At 44.9% G+C, this 21786-nt stretch overlaps 1 protein-coding gene across 1 annotated transcript in view; it reads left to right on the top strand.

Moving 5' to 3' along the window:
• Positions 1-21786, top strand: part of IQCB1 (IQ motif containing B1) — a 378653-nt gene that overhangs the window by 55413 nt on the left and 301454 nt on the right. Inside the window, exon 6 of the mRNA XM_078682448.1 lies at positions 6947-7040. Coding sequence (XP_078538574.1) covers positions 6947-7040 — 94 coding nt within the window. The remainder of the gene's footprint in view (positions 1-6946; positions 7041-21786) is intronic.

Raw genomic sequence — 21786 nt, 5'->3', positions numbered from 1 at the left:
CGGGTAGTCCGTACTACAGGCCCTGGAGTACTAACTCCCAGTGAAGAGACGCACAGTCAGTGCGGAGCAGCAACACCCCATCATGGAGAGGCGCCGTAGTGGCAGGAACAAGAGGCCTGCTACGTACAATTAGGATTACGCGGTACAACAACCAGCAGGGGCCTTAGCTAGGCAGCGCCGCATATGGGGGGTTCATTGTGATACCATTGGGAGAGGTCAACTACAGACTTGACTTTGCAATCACTCCTGTATAATTGTAGCACTGTGACAAAAACATGTGCATGATAATAGGAGTGTGAATAGTTGGCATGAAGGACGTGTGGCATTGTTTCTCCTGCAATTAAGGAATTAAAACACAGTCACACACATAAGATTGGTCGTTGTGTCATTATTTCTTACCTAGAAGTAGTTGCGCGTAACCTCATCACGCCTCTGGCGCCCAGCTGCAGCACCAGCTACACCAGCTGCCATGCGTCCAGGTCCGGGCCCCTCCACGTCAGAGGATTCAGATTCACTCAGCTCCACTGGTGTGCCTTTCCTGGTGGCGATGTTGTTCAGCATGGAACATGCTACCACTATCTTGCAACATGTTTGTGGGCTGTATTGGAGTGCACCTCCACTTTTATGTATGCATCGGAATCTGCTCTTCAGTATCCCAAATGTGCGTTCAATGGTGCCTCTTGCAGAAATGTGTGCTCGGTTATATCGCCGCTCCCCAGCATTAGCAGGATTCAGGTAGGGTGTCCTGGTGAAATCCCGGACTGCATAAGCACTGTCACCTGTGGGTTGAAATGTCAATGGTTAGTCACTGAACTGCACATGGTAGTGAGTAGAAATGTGCCCTATGTTTAAATGCATTTACCTAGTAGGTATCCCTCGCCAAAATCACCTCTTGAGAGTCTACGGTATAGCCCACTGTGACGGAAGATAAAAGCGTCATGTGTGCTGCCTGGATACTTTGCTACTATGTCAGTGATGATGTTTTTGGCATCACACACCACCTGTATGTTAAGTGAATGGTAGCATTTCCGGTTCCTGAATATGTACTCATTGTTTGAGGGGGGGATATTGCAACATGTGTCCCATCTATACATCCTATGACGTGGGGGGAATTGGGCAATTTGGTAAAAGTCCTGCTTGGTCTGGGCTAGTTCCTGTGGGGTGCTGGGGAAGTAAATGTGGTGTTGCATCCTCTGTGCCATGCCATCGAGGAACGCATGGAAAAAGCGCGAAAGGGCACTTTGTGACACCACTCCTGCTGAGGGTATCACACCCTGAAAACTACCTGAGGCCAGCAGGTGTAGTGAACACAGGACCTGGATGTGAGTGGGGATGGCTTGTGTCCTGCGTGTGGGGTGTTCAAGATAGGGTCTGAGTTCTTCAATTAAATCTAGTATACTGTCTTCCTCCAGTCTGTTGTGGGTGTAGATGTCCTCCTCAGTGCGCTGGTAGATGGTGATGCACGCACGGAATATCCTCCCCTGGCGTCTCCTCCTCTGCGCAGCAGCTCTGAGTCGCATCCTCCTAGCTATCAAGTAAAGCCCCGCCATTGTTGGAAAGGGTCTGTTGCATTCTGGTACTCCTTATATAGTTTGCACCTGGTTACCACCTGCTCCCACTTGGTGGTAATTGCGATTCTGTATTTTGTGAATTTCGGAAAATCGCTAATTGCGATTTTTTCATACATTTCATTGTGATTTTTTTAATGCGATTTCCCATTTGCGATTTTCGCACAATTCAAATTTTCAAAAATTGGTATTCGCAGGAAAATCGCAATATTTTTACTTCTTGCAATTTTAGGAATCGCATTTTTAGCGATTCCTTCTTTAGCACGATATTTTCCTACATACATGCCATTTTGCTCATTCGCTTTTGCAAACGCAGAAATTCTGTGAATTTCGGCGTTTGCGACTGCGATTTAGCTTGATACATATGGCCCTTAATGCTGCTGACGCAGGGGCCCCTTCGACTGCTGAATGTAGGCCCTGCCTGAGCCATTGGTTTGAGCTCCATCTGGCCCTTTGCCTCTGATAACTGCTCCTACATGGCCCGGGCCGAGAAGACAAGCGCAGTTTGCACCACAGTCCTGGAGTGTGCACCACGGTCCTGGAGTGTTTCTGGCCGTGTGGTCTTCCCCCTGTGGACGCTTCAACAGCTCCCTCAGTTGCTAAGCACCTCGCATAGGAACTGTGCTACTGCCCTCCACTTTCTGGGGCAGCTCTGGGAATTTAGCCATATGCGGACCTGCAGTCACCTCTACTATTGCGACCCTCTGCACCCTGGGGCATGTTGGCACTACAGTGGAGAGCGGCGGAGGCTTACAATTGGGCTGGTCTCGTTGACTGGTGGTCCATGTGAAGACCAGGTTGCCTATGCCTTCACGACTGGCCGACAGTTGTGACATCCACATGCAGAGTATCACGTTAGCCCAGAAGCCCCTTTTTCCTTGACGAAAACCTGCGGGAGGCTGTCCCCTCCATTGATCCTTCGGGGACCCAGGCTTGATATTGGTGACAACTAAACGTCAATAGCCTCTGTGCCACCAAGGAGGGCCCAGTCTAATAGAGTCACCAGCTACTTTACTCAGGGAACAGGGCGAATCCAGGGAAACGCGGAAGGAGAGATGGTACTGACAAAGGAAGACATCCTTGCCTCGCTTGGAGACTTTAAGAAGGAGCTCAGGGAGGAACTAACAACAGACTAGACCTCATCACTGGATACCCTGAGGAAGAACATCAACACCTGGCTATCTTCCCTGGACCACGACAAGGCGACATGTCACGATCAGCGAGTGGCCCCACTGGAGGAGAACACAGAACTCATACGCTTCCAACTACAGACGGCACTCCTCAAGTGTGAAGACTTTAAAAATCGCTCCAGACGCGATAACATTCTTATCCGAGGGCTGGTTGAAGGAACGGAAGGCCCTGATTTAGAAGCATTTGTGGTGGGCATGTTCTCGAATCTCCTGGGTGATAACCTCCCTGAGGTGCGACTGGAGAGGGTCCACAAGGTTGTGCCACAGACGGCGGGAGATGGTAAATGCACTAGAGACATTCTAGCTAAGCCACACTCCTTCAAGACTAAGGAGCAGATTCTCCGTATCGTTTCAGGGAGCTCCCTGTTCCCTGTTCCAGGATGTGACACGTGCTACTTGGGTGAGAAGAATGCAAACTGGTCACTGACCATCTCCGAAAGGAGCATGTGAGATACAGATGGACATATCCTTTTGGCATAGGCTTTCAGTTGAAGAACTGGTCGTATCACTTCACTGAGTTGGAGGGAGCAGCGGCGCTGCTGGGTTTGGAGATCTCTGTCCCACAGGAGGAGAATTGGGCACAGAGAGAACCCTCCTCAGACCAACCCTGCGCCAAGACAGGAGGACATTAGCAACAGCAGCACAGAGGACGGCGCTCAAGCAAATGAGACGACGACAAACCTCCTTGGAACTTGGCTACTGAATCTCCGTGTGGGGACTGGGGGAGCGAGACTCACTTGCCTTGATCTGGACCGGGGAACTTGCCCTGTCCGGACGCATGTTCCAGGTTGAATTGCCACTCCGGCCCACAGGATTGATCGATGCTGCCCGGGGCAGGCTCCCACAGAAGATGCTGGATGCTCATTGTTTTTTTTCGGCCAGAGCCTGTGATCTCCAGCTCACTTTCAGATTATGCTCAGTGCACCTGCGGACATGGATCAAAGACCCCAGTTATATACTTATATCAACAGATACATTCTTATTGTAATAAGGAGCTCAAGCTCCTAAGCTCTGTAGTATTAATGAGTTATGTTTTGTTTTTGACTGCATGTCCAGAGATATTAGAAGAGGGGAAGACTGGGTGGGCGGGGAGGGTTGGGAGGGGGAACAGGCAGCTGTGGGGGAACATGCAGATATTCTTATCGGCTTCTCACTTAACAGACAAGCCTAACCACATAGAGCTTTGCCATGCAGTGTAAAACCTGTGGCAATCAATCTAGGTACCTGGAATATTAAAGGCCTTAATTCCCCACACAAATGATGCACATTCTAGAAATATATCTTAGACCGAACGTTTGGGATAGTAGCCCTGCAGTAAACATACCTAAAACGCACTGAGGAACATAGATTAAAACACAAATCCTACCCGCTGATATACAGGTCATCTGCAAGTTCTAAACATAATGTGGGTAGCCCTACTGTTTCACTCTTCCCTTAAATTACAAACAACCAACGTTAAGACCGAAAGGGATGGGAAAATGCTGATGGTCAAATGCCTCCGATATGGTCGCCAATGCACGATAGCCTTGTTAATGCCCCAAACTCGAATCAGATTTCCTCCTCCCCCTTTTCAGCCAGATAGGGGGTTTTGCAGATGGGGAATTAATGGTACTTGGAGATTTTAACCTCATTTGGAATCTCGGTTTGATGTACCCACCACCAGAGGCACCTTCTCCCAACCCGCGAAGCAGGAATGAACACAACTTGGACTCTCGAACGCATGACGTTCATTCCACCCACCACCAAAGATTATACCTTTTTTTTCATTCACATAGAACCTACTCCCATCTCGACCATGTCTTTGTGAGCCAAACACTACAGCAGGCGATTGTAGATACTAATATTCACCCCATAACGATTTCCGATCATGTTCAGGTGGAGGTTACCCTAGACTGGTCAGGGTATGACTTGTGTTCTTATTTTATGAGGCGGATTCCATCCAGACACAGCCTAAAACAGAACTTGTGATCAAATTAATTTGCAGGAATAGCAAAAAACAAATGCAGCCCCGTTATTAGGTCACAGGTGTCTGGCGACCAAGTGGTAACCAAATATTGTACACAGTAACTGCATGATGCTTGTGTGCAGACATGTATTTATCCGTTTGTTTACCACAGCAAATACGAGCCTTTCGTTGGCGAAACTTAATTACAGTTGTTGGATTATATGAAACGGCTCAACTAAACAGGCAGTATGGTGTTTAGCACCCAATTGCCTGTTCATTTGAACCGTTCTATATAATATAATAGAACAGAATATAAATCGTATAATTCCTTGTGCACCACTTTTGAGGATTTTAGTGTGAACTCCAGTGGAAGTCATTAGTTTCAAATGCTTTTCTACTTCTTCTACAGCAAACAGCTACAGTTTTAGCTGCAGTTTGTGTTTTATTTTGCATTGTCGTTCCTCTGTATACCTTCAGATTATTTGAAGAGGAGCACTATGGCTAAGAAGTGTACAGCTCATTTTATATAAAAGAGCACATACATTACGAAATCCTCATTTATGCACATTCGGTTTCGGCACCATCTCCTAGTGTCTTGGCGAAGAGCTCATTGATAGACATGAAATTATTTCCACTGCTTCATGGACGATACTGGCAGTGTGTTGCCAGGCATTGCTTTTCTTTGCAAAGCCGTTCCTAGAAGTAAAAACAAGGATTTCTGTTATGAGTTAACATATCATAATTAGAATTTCTTATTGATTTACACTATTGTAACATTGCAGTTGTACTTCTGTCACAGTTGCTTTCTGAGTCAAATCCTTTGAAGTATTGTGGGGCTTCCCAAGGATAGTAACCTACCTACCATCCTGGGGTTTGGGCACCATATGAAAAGCCCAGTTAAAAAATAATGCTCAGGGTTACTTTTTCATGTTTTTATGAATTTTACTTTGTGATTTTGCATGTACAAGTGACGTTGAGTATTGCAGAGCTGGCATATCATTTTATGCTCACCAGCTTCAAACCAAATCACAGGAATAAACAACATTTCATTAATTCTCCTCAAATTTTGTTATCCTTGCCTCGCATATCCAATATCTCCCACTTGGCTCTCTTCATAACCTCCTTACCTTTCTGCCATTACACCTATATTCTACTCACTCTGTGAACGTACTATCGTGACGCGATTTACTGACCTCCTTTCTCCATATTCTTCCGCTCACACATGCCTCCTTATACATCCATTCCCTGCACTTGGTCACTGGTCCTTCTCTCTTCCTGAGACTTACTCCATGTCCTAAAGGCTCCTTCTCCACATTCTCCACCAGCTTGCTCATTCTTATTTAGGAAGTGAGAAGAGGAGAAGGAAGTGCTCTAGGTCATGGGGGGCAGGTGGAGAGTGTTTGTTGCACTATTAGTTACATGCACCCTTTTGCGGGTGCTGTTAAAGCCTGCTTTCTCTTAGCAGCTGATGTCAACGTAGTCATACATATTATTGTTTGCTGACGCGTGTATTGTACAATACGCAAAAAAAATCCCAATAAGTGTGCCTTTTAAAATCTGATTGCTGTGGAATAGGGAATAAAAAAAAGACCAGGCTTTACTTGTTCGAAACAGATTTGGTGCACAATCTGGTACTCTCATACACATGGCTAAATCATGCCTTTTTCCATTGACTGAGGAGGGAGCAAGGCTGTTGGTTTCACCAACGGTGTTTTGGTTACTAGTAGCAATGCCAGCATTTTAAATGATTGGGGTTCAGAATAAACAAGGACCAGCACAACGTAATACAGGGTAACCTAGGAAGGCTAATAATAGCGGCTGCCTTGATTTTGCGTAAGGTGGCAAAATACATTTGAAACTGCTATTTGAAGCCCTATATTGACCATAACCCTCTCATGCTGTTTGTTTTGTACATGTCTTCTTCCTCACAGCTTATGTCAAACCTTATGTTTTTTGTTGGCCTGATAAACGTTTCAATAAACATGGGTGGGGGGAGGGGGAGTTTAAGTCAAGCAAAACATATTTCTTTCTTTTTACCATATTTTTTGTCTTTACTGTGTGGCTGAACTAATGACGTGAGGGGCTATTTGTACTCCTACAAAATGAATATCTGGTATGTTATTATATTTAAATGTCTTTTCATAAAGAATATGAACTAACCTGCACATTTAAAACAAAATAAAACAATGTTTTACTTGTTTAAACGTTGAGTTGACTTCTTTAAATTGTGCAATTTCTTTGAGGATGAAGAGAAAAGTGAATTTCTGAGGTGTTTCAGGACCGTCACAGATTCCCTATGCTGGCTGTTTGGTGGACATGTTCAGCTAACAGAACATGGTAAGTGAAAGTGTAGTATGCAGTTCTAAATCTGAAGACGCTAATGTAATTCTCACTGTGTCAGATTACAAACCTTTTGCAACACCTTGTGCCATTTTGATTGCTCTTGGGCCTCGTCTAGATAGTAGCCACTAATAAATGTTCTACGTTTTACTTATGTGTCTGTTCAGCATATAATATTTGCATCTTGTGGCAATCTTTTTAATGCCACTTTTGTTCCTTTGAAATACTATAATTGTTTTTTTCTCATCATGCAACATCTGCTTTTTTTAAAACAACATTGAAATCGTGGGTTGTTGATAATTCTTATACGTTTTCCTACACCCCTTCGACATATTCATCTGTTACATATTTTTCCTGGTTTTATAATGAGTTATACTTCATTTTTATTGAAAGAGACCAAGAGGTTTAATTTTAAAACTCCTAGGCTCCTCCCCATTTCTAGATATTTATAAAGAGTGGTAACTTCCCTCCATTTAGGCGATTTGCTTTTGCAGAGTCTTTCTAACTTTATACATTTATGACACAGAGCTACTTTTTTGTGCATCTGTTCCAGCCATTGTCCCAGCATTTAGTGTGGCAGGTCCAAAAATATCCTGTGCAATTGTTTGGTGCTTTGAAATATGTAATACCGTTAAAATAATGAAAACTTGATATTACTCTATCAGCATCGGTGCTGCTAGCCACTTGAGTTTGCTTCCCTATTTCAGACCTTGGATTGCCTTACATTTCACTATTAATTTATTTAGTGTTCATGGTGCAATCATGAAATCAAATCTCGAGTCTTTTTTTAAAATCCAGAACGCTTCACAATTTTACCCACTTATTTATAATATAAATGTCTAAACTTTTGTTTGCAATAAAATATTTTTTATTATCTTTTGTTTAAAAACATGCAGCTGATTTATTTTGCCTTGTAATTATGCTTAATCAAAGCTGCAAATCAAGAATTACATTAATGTATAACACTTTTTCTTTAAAAATATGTTTGACATCACTAAAAAACATAAGCCTTTAGACAACCAATATGAATGCTTCCCTCAAAATGTATAAGCTGCCTATTTTTCATAAAGCTGAACAATTCAAAGTAAACATTTTAAAGCAGTTCAGGGGAAAGGTTATCTGTGGTGTTGCGAAGTGGGTGCTATTGTTGTAAAACACTCAGTAAATTCAAGGAAGATGTCCTACAGGCTCACCCTAGATTATTTCTGCAAAACTATTATTATTATTATTTTTTAATATTTTGAAGTTTTATATAGCGCGAACAAGACTCATGTGAGTAACAGAGCGCTTTACAAGTCATATGTGGAAAGCACGTAATAACATACCATGATCTAAGTGAGAAAGTTATACACAGTTCATAATCCTAGAGACAAGGCTAACAGAAGATCAACTGTGGAGCGTAAAAAACATCATACGTAAAACAATACCGTAAGCAGTTATAGAGTTCACGTGAATTTAGCCATGAGGATCCCTTTCACTTCTTTTTTTAATGCGGCCGAGGAAGGGTTCATTTTTGTTTCACTGGGTAAAGCATTCCATATCCTGGGAGCCATCCCAGAAAAGGATCGGTTATAGGTTTTTTTTAAATTTCTATTAAGAGAACACATCTTTACAGATATGAACTGTATTGTGTAGGTCCTGAATCAAACTGAGAATGTTCTACATATGCGTACACATTTGTTGTTTTTGGTGTATAGCACTCATGCTAAAGGAAAATCTCTTTGATATTGGAGGAACAGCTCAGGCTAGCATGTAACTGAGAGCTCTCCCAGCTCCTTCCTTCTAGTCCGCAGCATAAGTGGTGAGTTGAGAATTAGGAGGAAAGAGACAGGTGTGACAAACAAGCAGATATCGCACCCGCTGTATTCCATCTGTTTGGTGGTGTGCCTTGCAGTCCTGCAGCACAACAAGCATTAGCAAAGCAAATAGGTCTAGCATTCAAATTCTGACTACAACACAAAAAAAATTGTGCTCCAGGGAAAAGCAATGCCCCCTCCAACCAGCACTTTGAAATGAAACCATGTTGCGCACACATTCTTTTGGTATTCCCATATAGGTTTCGTGCAGTCTGCCTTAGTATTTCATTCTTGTGGAAATTTACAGAGGTTTTTAGTATTACATTCTTGCGTAAATATTGAGGGGTTTCTAAGCATATTGTGTCCAAACACCAGAATACTTAGCTGTATGTTTAGATGGTGAAGCTGGCTCGCGGTATGTGCCCTATAGTCTTAAAATTACAGCTCCATCTCCCCTTTAATTATTAGATGCAAAAATATTTAGACTGACTCTGGAAAAACATTTCCTTACAGCCTGGAGGAGCAGGAGACTAAACATGTTGTAGAGTATGTTGAAATTCCCTGTGCTGTTCAGGTCTTCAGGCTGGCCTGGGGCTACAATTCAATGACCGAAGGGGGCCCATCAGTCCTTAACCTGCCATGTGTGCTCATGGAGATTTACTGTCCTAGAATTGCCATCCACTTGCTGGGAAGGGGGGCATGTGCTCAGTGCATGTCTGGCAGGAGGGGAAGAAGGGAAAGAGGGGGCAAAGGAACAGCTGGCACACTTCTGGGTGTCCTGCTTCCAAACTTGCATCCTTGGGGGTGGGGGGGGAGGGGTCAGGTGTCAGAGGCACAACCTCCTCCGCTGGTACATACGGCATAAGTCTGTTTCCAACAACCCACCCCACAGCCGAGGACAGTCCCGCCTCAGAAAGATCTAACGTGATGGCAGCATTATGCCTGCCAGCATCAAGCTCCTCTTAAACCTTTTTGGGCACTTAGTAATTTAACGTTTACTTTCTCTCACTGCAAAAAGTGCTATTGTACTGAATGTCAGTGCAGTGCGCCCACGAGGCAAAAGAGGAAAAACAAGCAGGCACCTCGTCTGCTTTGTATGCTGGAATACACCTCCATTTTGGGCCAGGGATCCTTCCATCCAGCAGTTAGCATCCTATTCAAGGCTGGGCAGGTATTTCCTCCGCTGCCTCTTCCTCCTCCTCCTCCTCCTCCTACTCTGGTCCCTGAAGCCGCAGCCATGCTGCACCAGCAAGCAGCCACCACCTGAGGGGTTGTGTGCATAGAGTGGGCTGGGAGAGCTGCCTCCAGTTCCTGTCGCCTGCACCTTGCAGCTGTCTCCCGCCGTCTTCTCTAGCGAAACCTCCGCTGAACATCAATATGGCTGCGGCACTGCTGTCTATGCAGCAGGAATATCTATTGGTACCCGGCACATGTAATCGAGCGGAGGAGATCCCTAGACAGAAAAATAAACTAGCTACTATATCCGTACTTTTGGTTTACAAAAACTAGTGACATTTCCTCCAAGATGCTCAGCCATGTCACCTATCGAACTTCCAGACTCAGACCTTGCTCTACTAAATCAGCTACTCACTATTGCCCTTAAAGTCATATTTATTTACTGGAAATCCTTTAACAAAGTGTCTTACCACACATGGTTGGTGTGGGTCATTTATCTTAGAAGTACACACACATCCCAATCACTTGACAAGGGCAATCCTGTTACATTGCAACTCATATGGAAAGTCTCGATATCTTCATTCACAATTTGTCACCATTGTAAAGGTTCTCTGTGATCCTGCTACACTGTCATAGGTGTCATATGCCACCTCAACAGTGGCAGATTATTTATTTATTTTATGAAATTTTTATAGCGCGCAAATACCCGGAGGTGTCTCAGCGCTGAAAGATAAAAGAACATAAGGTTGATAGGAGTCCTTCCTGGTTGAATAGCCACGTTTTTACCAACTTCCTGAATATCAGGAGGGATGGGCTGGCCTTGATGTGTAACGGGAGGGTATTCCACAATTTAGCGGTAGCAACTATAAAGGATCTGTCTCCCCATGATGATTTCTTTGGGTGTGGGACGGTTAGGCAGCAAGCTGAAGAAGAGCGAAGGGTTCTGGTGGGAATATACAGGCAAAGTGCTTTTTTCAGGTACTCTGGTCCAGAGTTATTGATTGCTTTATATGTTATGCATAATGCCTTGAATTTGGTTCGGCTTCTGATTGGTAGCCAATGTAATTGGTGAATAACTGGGGAGATTGAATTAAATTTAGGAGTCCCGGAAAGCATTCTTGCCGCTGCACTCTGAAATAATTGCAGTTTATTAAAAACTCTCTCCTGAGCATTACCAGCAGCTCACATAGCTCCCTCATTCCCCCTCCTTCTATCTACCTACCTTCTTCTTTTTAGCTATCTGTTGCTAAATTTTCTGTGTCGATTGCACCCTGAACTAAGGAGCAACCCAACTGTTTTGTTTGTTACCGGAATGACTTCAATCTCAACCGTTACTCGCATCGACTATATCGGTACCCAAATTTGACTCTGCGTTATCCATACAAGTTACTTTGATATCACCTCAATCATAATTGTTGTTGTCTTATTGTTGCAGTGCTCCTTGATCTCCCTACATCTCCATGTATCGACATTTTAATTATGTTATGCTTTTATTGTTTTACCTAACACGATAATAAAATATTTAGAACAACAAGAAAGCAAAACAAAAAGATGTGGCTACTCATTACGTTTGATGCTGTGGCTATCTTGGGTTATTAGAAACCCCTAGGGAGCCAATGAGGATGCAAACATTACTTTATTTTGGAGCAAGTACATGACTTCTGCCCTGTGAAATCCTGCACTCCTGGCTCCCAGCAAGTGGGCAGCGTGAAAGCCCCTCTCCCGTTGATTCTCCCAATATTGTCTGGCGAGAGCTGTACTGTGAAGCCAGACTATAACCAGTAATGTTGCATGAATACCTTAAGTGTTTGGCCTTCTTCCTTGTGCTTGATACCTCTGCCCTGGACCAAAAACTGATTCAGAAAGGCCACAGAAAGTTTATGCCGGCCTGTTTGCCTGCCATACCTGCATCCTCCCCTCCTTCCCCCCCCCCCCCCCCCCCCCCCTACGCCCAAACCAATGCATTTGGCAGTAATGACCCTTTTCATACAACTTGTACACTTGTTTGGAGAACAGGGTGCACATGTATACATGTCATACCTTTTGACGATGATAGTGTGCGAGGAAAACGGCGTCGGAGGTGGTCATGCTTTCCGAAAGTATCACTGTACATACAGGAAAAGCATTAAATCAAGAGATAGCACAAAGCAAAGGAGAGCACATCAAATCTTCTGGTTCTTTTATGTGCCCGTCCTTCCCTGCCAATCACCCCCGACACACATATACTTAAAAAAATGTGCTGGAAGAACCTGGATTGTCACTACAGGGTGTGCATAGTAAAACCTACTTTGATGTCTTTTCAAGTAATTATCTATCACATGGCTACCACCTATATTCATAATGTTTTTTATAGAACATTTTATATACAATTATTTCCAATTTGTAACTAGTGCACCTTTTAATTAACCTCCAAACCATAAGAGTCTAAGTCTATCATGCTAGAATTAAAATCTGAATCAGGCAGGTTACGTATAGATGACATCAGTAAGTGCTTAGTTCAGTTTTAGTTTGTCAGATCGAATTTAAAAAAACTTGACAGGTACACACAGATAACATAAATCAGTAAAAGTCAGCTTAACAGTGCATTCATTACCTTAAAAAAACAATTAAAACATGACCATTAAAAATACATGAAATCACATATCAAAAACATAATATAAAATACTTTTTCTTTAAAGCCCGAATGTATCACTTGCTCTGCAAAACTTCTTAACATACAGTAGGGGGAGAGCAGCCAGTATGCACAACCTAGCCAACCATGCAGCGTGCAGACATTTAGATACAGTAATTACCACACGTATACTAGCATTATTTTTACAAGTTGTTAATGCAGTAGTCTGGTTGGAAAATCTATTAACAAGTTTTTCTAAGCCCAGAGTGATCTTAGAAATTGAAAGGGTATCATCTGCAAAGAGTAAGGCAGGCACCTTATGTTCAGCTAAGATAGGAGAGTCATTTGCGCATTGTCAAAAATCCAATACAACTATTGATAAACAAAAGTATGCCCTGACATACTCTAATCTTTTTTTTTTTTAAAACCTTTATTTTTATTTATTTTCATATTGCAACACAGCATAAAGTGCATAGTAACAGGTGCCATTATCACAATCAAAAAATGCAGGCACGCAACTATCCATCCAGTATATTGGAATAATCTTTCGAGCTGTCAAAACATAATGTAAATTAGGAATACTCCATTCTTTGACCTCTCCGTTAGTTGACCACTAGTTCCCCCACCGGATCTGCGTGTATTTTCCCTCATGGGGACGCTTTATAACGTTAAGTAGGTCACTTAGCATGTCCATGTTGCACAATACTTCCCAAAGTTTAGCTCTCTGGACCAAATAAAAGGCAGCACGTAGGTCGGCTAAGACAAAGAAAAGGTCGCCCCTGCCAATGTCAACAGTCTTCCACTTGGTTAACCAGAAGTTTTGGGACAGGACTGACCCATTTGTGTCAGCAAGAGAAAACATCAGTAGGGGAGCAGGAGGTCTGGGCAGTTGCTCAATTCCTGGGGCAAAACAAACCAGTCTGAATAGAGGTGTACACGGGGAAGAGTAAAGCAGCCCAAAGTGACCTGACCACTTTTTCAGCTGAATGCGTACCTCAGGAGTTTTTATTTGATGTTCACAACCCTGGCTAACAATTTTCCAGAATGTTCTAGACTCTTGGCAGTTTTACAAAGATCATCCCCATTCCCAAGTCAATTTAGCTTGCCTTAACTCTTTTTTTATACAAGCCTCTAACCTCCCTGATCATTTGCCTATCTCCTTGTTTAATTGAGGCTAAAAGAGCATCCTTCTCAGACTGACATGCTTGGGAAAACCACTCCTGGGTTTTGTGTGGTCTATTTACCTTTTTATAATCTTTTTAGAAGCAGTCTTTCAGCTGTAAAAATAACTAGCTATGTACCTCAAGAACTGCATTAGGATGCTCCCAGTTCTTAATCATCAAGCCCAGGTGTTCTGCAACCGTACTACAAATTCTTGGAAGTGAGTTGACAGAAGAACAAAAAGCATCCCACTTGATACTTCTCAGGTTGTTACTCTGTACAAATGCATCCTCATAGATTGTCGATTGTGATGCTGAAAAAACCCCTCTGTAATGATCACTCTCGACTCTATGAACTACCTCAGTATTCTTAATTTTACTTCATATTCTCACATCTAGTATTTTATAATCTATATTACTGGTTACTCCAGTATTGGAACTTTCATAGATTCCCATTGCTTGTATCATTCCCCGTCGAAAATGGGAGTCCCTGGTAAATAAAAAATACGCGAGTTTCCTCATCTCCATTGACTTTGTCGACGATGACTTCGATGACGCCACACTCAGAGGTACCTTTTATCCAGTCTTCGACGTCGATTTTGACAACTTCCACATCGCCATCGACGACTGTAATGGTGTCGATGGCGACCAAGTCGACGACGACGTCGACAGCTTCAAGCCTAATAGTGACAACGGTCTCGACAACGGTCTCGTCAACGGCTCAGACTTCGTCGATGGCGGCTCAGTCGACGACCTCATCGACAATTCAAAATGTGGCAATTTTTATTCGGAGACGTTGCATTACTCCAGAAATGACTTCTCCAAGGAAAGTGACGCCCCTGCCTGCTGCTCTTCTTTTGGAAGAGGAGTTTTCTGAGGACGATGACTACATTATTCCGGACCCCGCCTCTCCCGAACCCTGATCAGGTGGATTCTCCTCTAGCTGATATTGGAGGCTTTGTGCCACTTGCTTCCGGCCTGAAGTCCAGAACAAGATCCTGGATCTTCCCTTCGACAGTGAAATGCTCTATGGAAAGCATATTGATGATGCCCTGCAAGACATAAAGAAAGATACGGATACTGCGAAGTCCCTTGGGACTCTTCAATACCGCAAGGTCCCTTTCCGTGGAGCGAGAGGTAGAGGTTTTTCAAACAGAGGCGTTATTCCTCTTACTCGCAGCCTTCTCAATCTTACAGGCCGCAATATTCTCAACGTCAAGGCCAGTCCTCTTCTTTCTCTCGCTCATCCTCTAGAGGAAGGCAAGGGTGCCAGGGGAGGGATTCCTCTAGGCGCCTGTGGCGGGGCCGGGATGGGAGGCGTGGAAGACTGGTGGACCCCTGACTCTAACTCCCCTCCTTCCCCACAGACTGGCACATCGAGGGCAGAATGGGGAACACAGCCGGAACAGGACGAGGAATACGATACCGGCGCCTTTAATTGGGCGTGTAATGACACCGGCGAGACCACGCCCCCGGATGACGTAGGAGGACCTGGATGGATGAAAGAGACGGAAGCCATGTATGCGGCGTGTGACGTCACCGCGAGGAAGAGAGACGGAGCCGGAGAGGAGAGACCGAGAGCGCAGCAAGAGGAAGACGGAGAGGACGGGAGAACCGAGAGCGGATGAGAGCCAGGAGGCCAACGACCCCGTGAACCGCCGTGCCACACTCCCGAGGGAGGAGTGTGGCTTTCTCAGGTACGGCGGCGTTGGGCAACTTGGGTGGGGAGAAAGAGCGCCCCTGTGTGAATAGTGTAGATAACCCCAGTGTGTGCCTTTCCTGTGTCCTTTCCGCTTCCCTCCAAGCTCCCCTTCCCTTCCTAAGTTCCTCACGTCACCCCTCCCTCCTGAGCACGAGCACTTTGTTTGGAGTTGTGCAGTTCACGGGTGCTCCCTCACAACCACTGGTCCTGCCCTGGGAAAGACGTTATCAGTCGTGACACTAACGGCTTCCCTCTGTTGGTCTCCTTTCTCCTTGGGTTCCGGAACCGCTTCTCCGGTGAGGAGGACGACGGGGTACCCAGGACGCCAGAACCGCTGCACCTGTGAGGAGGACGACGTGGTTACCCAGGACACCGGACATAAGACACCACCACCACGGACAAGCTGGAGTTTGCCAGAGACTAACGTTCAGAACGAAACGTACTATACAAATAAAGCCAAGTCTAAAGAAACATACCGGTCTGCAGCCTATTCCTGATAAAGAGCCCGTTCCCAGCACAGCGCCCGTTCCCAACCCCCCTCCCACGCTTACAGCGCCAGGAGCAGCTTCCCAGCTCTTCCTACTGTTCCTTTGTCCCCTGTATCACCAGTGGGGGGCAGGATAGCCCAATACTTCCACAACTGGCAGCTTATAACATCAGATCGGTGGGTTCTCAATATTGTTTTGTCAGGCCATACTCTGGAATTCCAACACCAACCACCATCCAAAGCCCCTCGCGCCACCGAATCCAGACATCTACACCTTCTACGTCTAGAAGCCCACCAACTTCTTCTCAAAGGAGCGATGGAACCAGTTCCCCTATCCCAGCAGGGAAAATTATTCTATTCCCGGTTCTTCCTTGTTCAAAAGACCGTAGAAAAATGGCGCCCAATTTTAGACCTGAGGGAGCTAAACACCTATCTCATAAAACTCTCTTTTCGGTTGTTCTCCTTACAGGACATTTTACGGCTTCTCAGTCCAGGAGATTACATGGCCACCCTGGATCCGGAAGACGCATATTTCCATGTTCCCATCCAACCAGCCCACAGGAAGTTTTTACGCTTTACAGTACCCAAGAGCCACTTTCAATTCAAGGTCCTGCCTTTCGGACTCAGATCTGCTCCGTGGATTTTCACAAAGGTTCTAGCACCAGTCACAGCTTTTCTCAGGAAACAGAGACTCCAGGTCTTTCCTTACCTGGACGACTGGCTGGTAAAAGCTCCATCTTATCATGCAGCAAAGGACGCGGTTGAAGAGTGCACTCAGCTCTTCCGCCACCTGGGGCTTCAGCTCAACACGGAGAAGTCAGTCCTATGCCCGTCCAAGTTGGCCAAGTTCCTGGGTTCCGTTCTGGACAAGACTTGTTGGAAGGCGTTCCCTTCAAAGGAAAGACAAGCAAGACTGATAACCTCTGCCCGTCGGTTACTAAAAAGAAGGTCACTTTCAGTTCGCCTCTACAAGTCCCTTCTAGGGTCAATCTCGTCCTGCATTCCCTTGGTTCTACATAGCAGGTTGAGAATGCGCCCTCTTCAAGAGCAACTAGATTTGCAGTGGCGACAAGCAGAAGGCTCTTTCGAAGACAAGATCACAATAACTCAGCCTATGAAGGACGCGGCCAGCTGGTGGACAGTCGGAGACAATTCTCTCAGGGTCTCACCTTCAAGGTCACACCAGCTCCTCTAATCATTACAACAGACGCCTCTCTAGAAGGTTGGGGAGCAGTCCTACAAGACCTTCAGGTCAGCGGCCGCTGGCTACCCCAGCATCGCCTTCTACACATCAATCTGTTATTCGATTCTGTTATGCGATTCGTCTGGCCTTACAGGCTTTCCTCCCACGGATCCGAAGATCCGCTGTCCTGGTCCATACGGACAACACGACTGCCATGCATTATGCCAACAAGCAAGGGGGAACAAGGTCTCGCCTTCTATCCAAGGAAGCTTAGGAGATTTGGGAATGGGCTATCCAAGAGGAAATATCTCTCTCGGCGGAGCATCTTCCAGGCTCCCTCAACAAGACAGTAGACCCACTCAGTCGCCTCAAGTCGGTGAGCCACGAGTGGGAATTAGACCAGGACACTCTGGAAAGAATTTTCAGTCTCTGGGGCACTCCGTCCATAGATCTCTTTGCCACTCCAGAGAACAAGAAATGGCGAGTCTACGCAAGCAGGGAGCACCATCTGGGATCATTGGGGAATGCGCTTTCAATGGCCTGGTCAGGCGCATTTGTTTATGCTTTTCCTCCAATCCCACTAATTCACAGACTTCTCAGGAAGCTCAAGGCGGAACCCTGCAGGATGATTCTAGTGGCCGTGCCAGTTTTGGTTCACGGAGCTTCTCCTTCTCTCCCTGGATCGTCCAATTCACCTGCGCCCAATTCCTTCTCTGCAGACGATGTCCCAGGGCCATGTGGTACATCCAGATCCGAGCTCGCTTCAGTTATCAGCGTGGTTCCTGAGCATCGAAAATTTCAGAATCTAAATATCAGGCCAGAGTGTAGAGAAGTGCTAGCGAAAATCCGAGCACCAAGTACGAATAAATCGCTTGAAATGGAAGCGTTTCTGCCTGTGGTGCCAGCAAGAGAACGTTCATCCTTACACTTCTGCTCCTCATCAGATTTAGCCATACATTTTGGGATTGGCTAAATCCTCTATCAAGGTGCAACTGGCAGCCATTTCTAGATTCAGACGAACTACGGCTGGACCTTCCCTCTGGTCAGCAAGGAATGTTAAACAATTTCTGAAAGGCCTTTTTACAGTTTTTCCAACAGTTAGGCCTCCACCACCTCTGTGGCAGCTGAACTTAGTCCTTACTCAACTAACAAGGCCACCTTTTGAATCAATTCATAGGGCGGATCTTAAATTCCTCTCATGGAAAGTGGCCCTCCTTCTCGCAGTGACATCGGCCAGGAGATTAGTTGTTGTTCTTACATTTTAAAAAGGAAACTCTGATTTTGAGGATGAATCCCAAATCTATCCCAAAGGTCCCTTCAGACCTCCATTTGAATGAAACTGTGATTCTCAAGTCCTTTTTTCCTAGACCTACTACTCTCCTGCGGAGAGGGCTCTTCACTCGCTTGATGTTCAAAGGTGTTTGACATTTTATCTCCATCGGACCAATGACTTCAGAAAGTCTACGCAGCTCTTTGTTGCTTTCAGTGCCCCTCGCAAAGGTTTCCCTCTTTCAAAACAGGGGGTTGCACGATGGATTGTCAACGCGATCCCATACTGTCACCAAGCAGCTGGTAAGCTCCTTAGGAGGGCGAGTCCGGGCGCACTCTATGAGATCCATGTCTTCTTCAGTCTTTCGCCGGAGTGCCGATCAAGGACATTTGCAGGGCAACGACATGGAGCAGTGCCCATACTTTCATGAAACATTACTGCTTGGACTCCTCCACGCGTAGTGACGCAGCAGTGGCATAGGCAGTCCTGAGGAACCTCTTTCAATAAGTGGTAAACTTTCCCTGCTAACCCTCCTTCCTTTTATTGGTTTTGCACATTTTGTAACCAATGATATTTACTTACTGTTTTTTGATAACTGGTATCTTTGATGACTGTATGCATCTTGCAATGTTTGAAACAATGTATTATTACACAAAATGTGCACTCTGACTACTAGCTATTCCGACACAAGCAATGGGAATCTATGAAAGTTCCAATACTGGAGTAAGAAAACAAGTTACTTACCTGTAACTTTGGTTCTCCAGTAGTGGTAACTTTCATAGATTCCCATGCGGCCACCCTCCTCCCCTGGGAAAGCTCAGCCTCTAGCATCTTCTGTTATACTGTTACACAACGGCTATGAAAATCTGAGGCTCTCTCAGGAAGGTTCTATGAGTTGAGGCTGTTCTGATTGGCTGTTCATTCTGTTTGGTCTCTTTTGCAAAAGGAGGTGGATATGCTACAAAATGAGATCAGGCCTAGGCCTTTTTTTCGTTTTTGTACCTATTTCTATGGTATTTTGTATTTCCCGGGGACTCCCATTCCGACGACGGGGAATGATACAAGTAATGGGAATCTAATAAAGTTACCAATACTGGAGAACCAAAGTTACAGGTAAGGGATGTATGACAGTACAACGCGATCATTTTGATTGCGGTACTTTACATCGCCGTTTTTACAACGCAAGTCGTTACAACGACTTGCGTTGGAGATAGCTGGATTGAGGATAAATATGATGTTCTATTCCAACTCCAGCCCACGTAACAGTAGGGAAGGTGTTGGAATAGAAAATCACTTTATTCCTTAACCTAGAGCGCCATCTAGCGCAAGTCATTGTAATAACTTGCATTGTAATGGCTGAGTGGTAAAGGTTGTGCGGTGTAAACAACGCTTCCCCATGTAAATAACTTGTTTTCTTCTTGCCCCCCTCCGAAAAGTTCGACGAACATTACTATCGTAGAGCAAGCGACCTTTAGAGGTGCAATGGCTGTAAGAACGACTTAAATGTCAGCCATTTGTAAGGCTGCCCTCGACAATTAGTTTTTTAAATGGGATGCTTAAAATTAGAATATCCCAATGAAAATCTTCATGTACTGCTAAATCCTGTATAATTCCAAAGGGCTTACATGTTAAATTTAAGTCATCTGCAAAGATCACATGGTGAGGGCTGATATATGAAGCCAGCATCTTATTTTGTGAAATGTTAGGGGCTTTTTCTGGAAACTAGAGCTTCTGTTATAGACATTTATTAAAAGAACTTGCTTTCCAGATGCCAGGGAAAATATGAATCGTAAGATATCTGCCTAGAGCACATCCACTTTTACAACTGAGCAAGGCAGCTGACGCTCCAAGGGGAGCTGTTCCGAATTGTAAAATCCTTCAATACCCTTAAATCGAAAAAGTCTCTGCCTAGTCCCTCAGAGGGACGCTGAAATAAACTTGCAGTCTATTTCCAAAACAAAGTGTCCTCCATTTACAGTGAACTCCAAAAGGGTAGAGAAGCCCCACTCACTGAACCAGAGACAATGCCTCAGGCCAAAGAAACAGACTGTCTCCATAGCTTCCCCCAATCACCGAAGAAGCGCTTCCGGTCTTGTTTGGGAAAGTGAAATCTGGCTCTCCTTTGGACCTGGACCCTCCCCATATTCTTGTGGAGGGAAGCCAAGAAATGTTTCCCATCATTCATGCATTACTTAACCTCTCCATCTCAACAGGCCTTGTCCCCCGAGAATGTAAACATACTGTGGTCAACCCTCTGTTAAAAAAGCTGAACCTCAACCCTGCTTTGCCTGGAAACTATAGACCTATCTCCTTGCTTCCTGCCATGAAAAAAAGTCCTAAAGAAGCATATTAATCTGCACCTTCCCCTACATCTGGAGGAAAATTTGCTCCGTGACCCTACCAAAAGGGATTCCTTCCAAAACACAGCACAGAATCTGCTCTATTGATGTTAACGGAGAACGTAAAATGAATTCTTGATATGGGTGGAGTGGCAGCTATCGCTCTCCTCGATCTGAGTGCAACGTTCGACATGGTCAAGCATGAGACCTGAGCACTCAGTTTGAGGGAAATAGGGGTAAAGAATGATGCCCTAAAATGGCTCCAGTCCTTTCTTGAGGAAAGATTCTTCCAGATTTGGAAGCCTCAGTGCTATTAAGAGGTGCTTCTCTTAAAATGTGGGGTACCGCAGGGGTCTGTACTTAGCCCCACGCTCTTTAAAGTTTATGTTTGACCGCTGGCCTCGATTGTCAAGGAATGTGAAGTATCCATTGTATCCTATGCTGACGACATGCAGCTGGTCGTCTCCCTGGCCCCCAGAGAGGGCTCTAAGCATCAGCTGGGCCCTTGCCTCGAGAACGTGGCCCACTGGAAGGTAAGCTGCTCACTAAAACGTAATTGAGACAAAACGGAATTGATGCTAGTGGGAAGTAATGTATCTCCACTGGCGTCACTAAGCTGGCTGAAAAGTTTATGGACCCTGCCAGGTCCCTCTTCTCCTATAAAAAGTTTAGGAACATGGCTGGATATAGTTCCTTTTCAATGTAAGCACAGGCAAAAAACTGACTAGCACATGCTTCGCCTTTCTGAGAACCCTGCGCAAAATTCTGGAGTTTTTACCACCTCTATAAAGAAGAATCGTGGTCCAGGCACTTATTTTGTCATGCATGGACTACGGGAACTCTTTGTACCTGGTTTCACTTAAATCTCTCTTAAAGAGACTTCAAGTGGAGCAAAATGTCACGGCCAGAACTAAATGCAAGTTACTCAAATGCTCGTCAGCCAAAGGTGCCTTGGCCTCCTTGCACTGGCTACCAGAGGAGAAGAGAATGAAATTCAAGACACTTTGCATGGCTCACAG

The sequence above is a fragment of the Lissotriton helveticus genome, chromosome 3_1 (genome assembly GCF_964261635.1).
Source record: "Lissotriton helveticus chromosome 3_1, aLisHel1.1, whole genome shotgun sequence".
Lineage (NCBI taxonomy): Eukaryota > Metazoa > Chordata > Amphibia > Caudata > Salamandridae > Lissotriton > Lissotriton helveticus.
Note: the sequence above shows the minus strand (reverse complement) of the source record. Positions and strands in the feature narration are given on the sequence as shown.